The sequence below is a fragment of the Sinocyclocheilus rhinocerous genome, unplaced genomic scaffold (assembly GCF_001515625.1).
Source record: "Sinocyclocheilus rhinocerous isolate Xijiao unplaced genomic scaffold, SAMN03320098_v1.1 scaffold1068, whole genome shotgun sequence".
Lineage (NCBI taxonomy): Eukaryota > Metazoa > Chordata > Actinopteri > Cypriniformes > Cyprinidae > Sinocyclocheilus > Sinocyclocheilus rhinocerous.
The window spans coordinates 34,015-40,960 of NW_015633196.1; the positions used below are offsets into that span (position 1 = coordinate 34,015).

General features: G+C 33.1%; 1 protein-coding gene across 1 annotated transcript in view; it reads left to right on the plus strand.

Moving 5' to 3' along the window:
* The window catches only part of LOC107743908 (ryanodine receptor 3), a 178,775-nt gene that overhangs the window by 30,018 nt on the left and 141,811 nt on the right, over positions 1 to 6,946 (plus strand). The window contains exons 14-17 of the mRNA XM_016557358.1: positions 1,082 to 1,203; positions 4,502 to 4,682; positions 5,533 to 5,753; positions 6,767 to 6,848. Coding sequence (XP_016412844.1) covers positions 1,082 to 1,203; positions 4,502 to 4,682; positions 5,533 to 5,753; positions 6,767 to 6,848 — 606 coding nt within the window. The remainder of the gene's footprint in view (positions 1 to 1,081; positions 1,204 to 4,501; positions 4,683 to 5,532; positions 5,754 to 6,766; positions 6,849 to 6,946) is intronic.

A 6,946-nucleotide genomic window follows, 5' to 3' on the forward strand; every position in this document is an offset into this window, starting at 1 on the left:
TTTTTTTATAATAGTTCTTTTTTAATTATTTTTAATTATTTTTTCAGTTTTACTTTTAGTACTTAAAGTTAAATTAATAGGTCATAATAATAACAATTATTAACAAATTCATAATAATTTGACAATAAGTCAAAATGCAAAATAAATTTTTTATATATATTTTTATTTTAGTTTGTTGTATTGAAGTTACTGAAAATGCTTTTTAAATATTTTTAATGTTTGTGAAAATGAGAAATATTGTCTTGGCAACTATATGAAATAAAATAAGTTTAAGTTTTTTATATTTCAGTTTCAGTTGATGTTTATTTTATTTCATTTTTCGTTTTTATTTTATGTTTATTTTATTAAATGTTTTTGTGGTTTTAGTTTTTATTGATTTGATTATCCGTTTTAGTTATTTTAGTATGTCAAGTTAAACTAAATGAAAATGAGAAATGTTGCCTTGGCAACTAGCTGAAATAAAATAAGTTAAAGTTTTTTTTATTATTTTATTTTATTTTGTTATTTTATTTCAGTTGCTGAAAATGTTTTTTGTGTGTGTGTGTATGGTTTTAATTTTAGGTTTATTTATTTTAAAATGTCTATATAATCATTATTAATTTTTTATTTTAGTTTTAGTTTTTTTAATATTTTATTTTATTTTATTTCAGTTAATGTTTATTTTATCAGTTACTGACTTTTTTGTGGTTTTAGTTGTAGATTTATATATTTATTTTATATATAAATGTCTATTTATTACGTATTCATTTTCATTTTAGTTTTTTATATATATTTTATTTTATTTCAGTTAATGTTTAATTAATGTCAAATAATTACTTTTTTTTTATTTTAGTTACCTGTAATAACCCTGATGAGTAGTTGACTTTAGTCAAGCAGTGTCATCTGTGTCCTCTGGTGTGTCATGCTGTACTAATCTAACTAGTCAAGTAAAATTTATTAACATTTTCTACTTCTGCTTCCAACTCTATGAGCTCATATTAATTCAGAGGAGTATTTTTATCATGCTGACACCCAGAGTTTGTGAATCAAGGCTCATAAAATGTTGGTTTCAGCTCATGTTCTGTGTTTGTCTGTTGCTCAGGTGTGTCTTCATTCAGAAGGACACATGGATGATGGTTTGACGTTACAGCGCTGTCAACACGAGGAGTCGAGAGCCGCTCGAATCATCCGCAACACCACGCGACTCTTCAGCTGCTTCATCAGGTACCACAACATTAGAGTTAAAGCAGTCTCATGTGGTTTAGGAGCACATTCAACACTTCCACAGACGTGTCATAGTGATGAGTTGATGAAGTTTCACTCATTTTCCTGCCAGATGGTGCATCGGTGCACACAAACACACGCTTGTCAGGCTATTTTTAGCTCTCACATGCATCTTGAGTGTGAGTGAACGGAGTCGTGCTCCTGATGCACCGTGTGCCGCTCTTCGCTCGGGCCGTTTTCAGGAAATATGTTTCATAATCTTACATAAGCGATGCTGTTTTGGCTCAGAATCCAGTCAGCGGGAAGCTGCATGTTATTCTGGGAAGCTCATTACTGTCACACAAGCGCTCTTCATGACACATTTCAGGCCTCTTTGGCTTCATGCCTCCTGTGATTGTTCCTGTTTGCCGAGGCTCTGGTGGGTTTGAGTGGAACCACGGAGCAAACAATTAAAAAGGGAAAATTAAAAATTGCCAATTCAGAAAGAGTTTATATCTCGCAGTTCTGTCTCTTTTTTTTCATATGAATTATGAGATTACGTCTTGCGATTTTTTTGTTTTTTTCTTTTTCTCTGAATTCTAAGTTTACATCTCACAATTATGACTTTTTCTCAGAATTCTGAGTTTGTCATGATTTTGACTTTTTTCTCTGAATTCTGAGTTAGCGTCTCGCAATTTTGACAATTTTTCTTGCAATTCTGAGTCTTACGTCTCACGATTTTGACCTTTTTTCTCAGAATTCTGAGTTGACATCTCACGATTGTGACGTTTTCTCGGAATTCTAAGTTTGCGTCTCACAATTTTGATGTTTTTTCTTGCAATTCTGAGTTTGTCTCGCAATTTTGACGTTTTTCTCATAATTCTGAGTTTACGTCTTACGAACTTGACATTTTTTTCTCAATTCTAAGTTTACAACTCGCAATTGACGTTTTTTTCTCTAAATTCTAAGTTTACGTCTCACGATTTTGACCTTTTTTCTCAGAATTCTGAGTTGACATCTCACGATTGTGATGTTTTCTCTGAATTCTAAGTTTACGTCTCAATTTTGACGTTTTTCTCAGAATTCTGAGTTTACGTCTTATGAACTTGACATTTTTTTCTCAATTCTAAGTTTACAACTCACAATTGACGTTTTTTTCTCTGAATTCTAAGTTTACGTCTCACAATTTTGACATTTCTCAGAATTCTGAGTTTACGTCTTATGAACTTGACATTTTTTTCTCAATTCTAAGTTTACAACTCACAATTGACGTTTTTTTCTCTGAATTCTAAGTTTACGTCTCACAATTTTGACATTTTTTTCTTGCAATTCTGAGTTTACGTCTTGCAACTTTGACGTTTTTCTCAGAATTCTGAGTTTACGTCTTATGAACTTGACATTTTTTCTCATAATTCTGAGTTTGCATCTCGTAATTTTGACAATTTTTCTTGCTATTTTGAGCTTTACGTCTCACGATTTTGACCTTTTATCTCAGAGTTGACATCTCACAATTGTGACGTTTTTCTTAGAATTCTGAGTTTACGTCTTACGAACTTGACATTTTTTTCTCAATTCTCAGTTTACATATCGCAATTTCATACAGCATAATTTTTACGTTTTTCTCAGAATTCTGAGTTTTATGTCTCCCGTTTTTTAAATCTGGAAACAAGTGTGGAGCGAATTTTGTGCCAATATTCATCAAACAAATCCAGTGTTTTGCAAATAAACACAATCTGCTTTGCAAAGAAAAACTCGAATTTCAAACAAACGCAAAGTGATTTGCAAATACAAAACTCTATTTGAGAGAAAATGCAGAGGTATGGACAAATATATGTATTGTGTGTTACAACTGTGAGACTCATTTGCCTTTTTATGAGGAAACTTGGCTTGATTTTCTCACAAATGCGTGCAGGAAGATTTTCTCACAAATGCGTGCAGGCAGATTTTCTCACAAATGCGTGCAGGCAGATTTTCTCACAAATGCTTGCAGGCAGATTTTCTCACAAATGCAATTGAGCAACTTCCTTTTCCAAAAACAGTAGATGGCGCTGTCGGTCAATTTACGCTAGTTTCCCGAGACCCAAAACACCTCTTTACCTTTTCACGGAATACAGCAGACCAACATGTGTGGAGAACAGGTAAGTTTATGTCTTACTATATCTATAATTAACCATATAGATGTTTTAACAAAGCGACCCTACTACAGTGTCAGTGAAATTCACAATAAGTGCTGTAAAGTTGTTAACACGATTGATTAGTTCAAAAATCAGTAGTGACATGGCTAAACATTTAACTAGGCAGTCTTTCCCCATAAAAACTGATCCATTCTCCGTACCTCTTATCCTCCGTTGGATCGCGGGATATAGAATATATGGGCTGCATATGTTGATACAATTTTTCAACATTCAAAACAATGCAGGGGTATAACAATATATCGTGTCACAATATATTGTAATACTAAAATGCAAATGTATTGTGGATAGCGACAATATTGTCTACCAAAAATGAAAGCTTAGACAATTTAATTTAGTATCAGATATTGTAATATTACCCAAGAGGTCATTAATTATTAATAAAAAATTTACAACAAATCACATTATTTAGTACAATATCTATTTTGAATGTCGAGTTTTTTTTTTGCAAAGCAGATTGTGTTTATTTGCAAAACGCTGGATTTGTTTGATGAATATTGGCACAAAATTAGCTCCATAAACAAGCTTCCATATGTTTGAGATGGTCACAGATGTTGTGTTTTTTCCCCCCACAAGTTTCTTCTGTAAGAGAATGTTTTATAAACAGCATCACCTGGCCAATATATCAGTCCATCACTAGTTTTAAATCTGTTTTTAAAGCTCTCAATTAGTGAAGCATGGCGCTGGCAACATGAAGGTTGTGGGTTTGATTCCCAGGAAATGGGTTCAGATCAAAGCAGGTCAAGTCACACTTATTTCTATAGTGCTTTATACAATACAGATCGTTTTAAAGCAGCTTTACAGAAATAAACAGGGAAGTATTTCATCAATTATGAAAACGAATTCAATTTTAGCTGTAAAGCAGCTCTACAGAAGACATTATTCAGATCAATTCAGTCCGTATGGTTCTCATCCAATAATGTCAGTGCTATCAAATTGATAATATTACTAGGTCAGTGAACATTTATGCATTTGGCAGACGAAGCCTGCATTTGATGAGTTCATGCGTTCCCTGGGAATCGAACCCATGACCTTTGTGTTGCTAGCTCAGTGCTCTACTGTTGGAGCTACAGGAAAGCACAGGTACATGTCTTTAATGCCAGACGTCTCTGATGCCGTTTTGACAGAGAGCTCGACGGTTTGAGCGCCAAGAACCGCTCGTCTGTGGTTCTGCCCATCGACGAGGTTCTCCAGACGCTCAACGACCTGATCGCGTACTTCAGACTTCCCGATGCCGAGCTGGAGCACGAGAAGAAACAGATCAAGCTGCGCTCCCTGAAGAACCGACAGAACCTCTTCAAGCAGGAGGTGAGCTGACGACACGCTGCGGCCAAGCCTTTGTTGTAAAGAGTGCATCGATGCATCATGTATTTTACTGTTGATTTTCTGTCACCACAACAAAGCTTTATTGTTTTCTTTTGCTTCTATGTTACGTAACCATATTTAAATTATAGCTGTGTCAAATATCTTCTCTTAAGATCATTTTGTTAAGTGAGTCGATTGATGCAGTCCTGATGCAACACTGCAAAAAGTGATTATATTACTCAGTATTTTTGACTTGTTTTCCAGTACAAATATCTAATGATTCTTGAATCAAGTACATTTACTTGAAAAGCAGAATTATGTAAGATAAGAAGTCTTGTTTTCTGAAAAAGTTTATGCATAAAAGGTGAGGTAAAAAAAAAAACTATTTCAAAAGGAAAAGCTTTTTAAAAAATTACATATATTTATAAATATATTTAACAAATGTATTAAAAAAATTCATTTAATATATAACAAAAATATAAAATAAATGCTTATTTAAAAAAATATGTATACATTTAACAAAAGTATGAAATACATTTTAATATTATTTGAATACATTTATAAGCATATTTAACAATGTAAAATTTAAATAATTCATTTAACATTTAACAAATATAAAACATATAAAATAAATGTTTTTATTATTATTTAAATATTTATAATTATATTTAACTAAAATAAGAAATTAATAAATAATTTGTTACTATTATTTAAATACATTTAACACAAATATGTATTCCTACTCAGTATTTTTGTCTTGTTTTCCATTCTTAAATCCAGTACATTTACTTCAAAAACAAAATGACATCAGATAAAAGTCTATGGGTAATGTGTGTGTGTGTGTGTGTGTCAGGGCATGCTGTCTCTGGTGTCCAGCTGCATCGACCGCTTGAGCGTTTATAACAGCGCGGCTCATTTCGGTGAGTGTGCGAGTGAAGAGGCCGGAGGCGCGTGGAAGGACATTCTTAACCTGCTCTACGAGCTGCTGGGTAAGAACCTGAACCAGAACCAGAACCTGAACCTGAACCTGAACCAGAACCTGAACCTGAACCTGAACGAACATTCACTGCCAATGTGGGAAACTTTCAGATTATCGTCTAGTTCAAGCACTATATCATATAGAGCAGCGTTCCTCAACTCCAGAATGCTTTAGATGTCTCCCCTAAACCTACCCCTCACAGGAAACTTTGTGCTATTTCAGATTTTCAATACACTCCATTCTGTGTGATTTATAAGCGTTTTGAAAAGTGGGGACATGGGGTAATGTCCTGAAAAGTCACCTTCTCCTTGTAATACCTATGTCATACCTTTGTCATTATACAAATGTATGTCCTCATTTGTCACAAGACTGGAGTCGTCTTCAGGTATTACAGCTAAAGACGCTTTTCTGTAAATAACACTTTAAGGTGTGTTAAGTTTGAGGTCAGGAAGAAATTTTTAAAAATACAACACTTTTATTCATCAAGGATGCAATAAACTGATCAATAGTGACAGAAAAGACATTTTTAATGTTACAGAGGATTTCTATTTCAAATAAATGCTGTTCTTTTGAACTTTCTATTCCATTACAAAAAAGGTCAGAGATGTAAAAACAACAACAAAAACTATTTATTTATGATGGTTAAATATAAATTATTTTTTATAAGTGTGCGCATTTATTTATTTATGTATTTATTTATTATATTTTGTTAATTTATATTTTTTATATTTTTGTTTTTATGACGATTAAATTTGTTTGTTTTTTATTTATTTATTCTGTTGAAATATAAGTGTATTTATTTATGTATGTGATTAACTATATAACGATTTTTGTTAATTTATATTTTTTATAATTTTGTTTTATGATGATTAAATTTGTTTATTTATTTATTTATGTATAAAAACACAATGGTATAACGTGGTTTTATGATGGTAGCGTCAGGAAAAACATGGTATTTCTATGATTTCCATGGTATATTTCTGTGGTAATACCGCTGTTTAGACTATTATGAGAGTGTGTTGATCTGAATGGAAGTAAATCTTCCGCCCGGATCGTCTCTTGCCGTCTCAGGGATCTTGGAGGTTCTTCACTGTATTCTGATTGAAAGTCCAGAAGCTCTGAACATCATCCAGAGAGGACACATCAAGACCATCATCTCTCTGCTCTACAAACACGGACGCAACCACAAGGTCAGTCTGTCGCCTGCGACTCTCCTCGAGGAGTTTGGGTTTAGCGTACAGTGGTTTTGGAAAGTCATCGTGTGTGTGTGTGTGTGTGTGTGCATGTG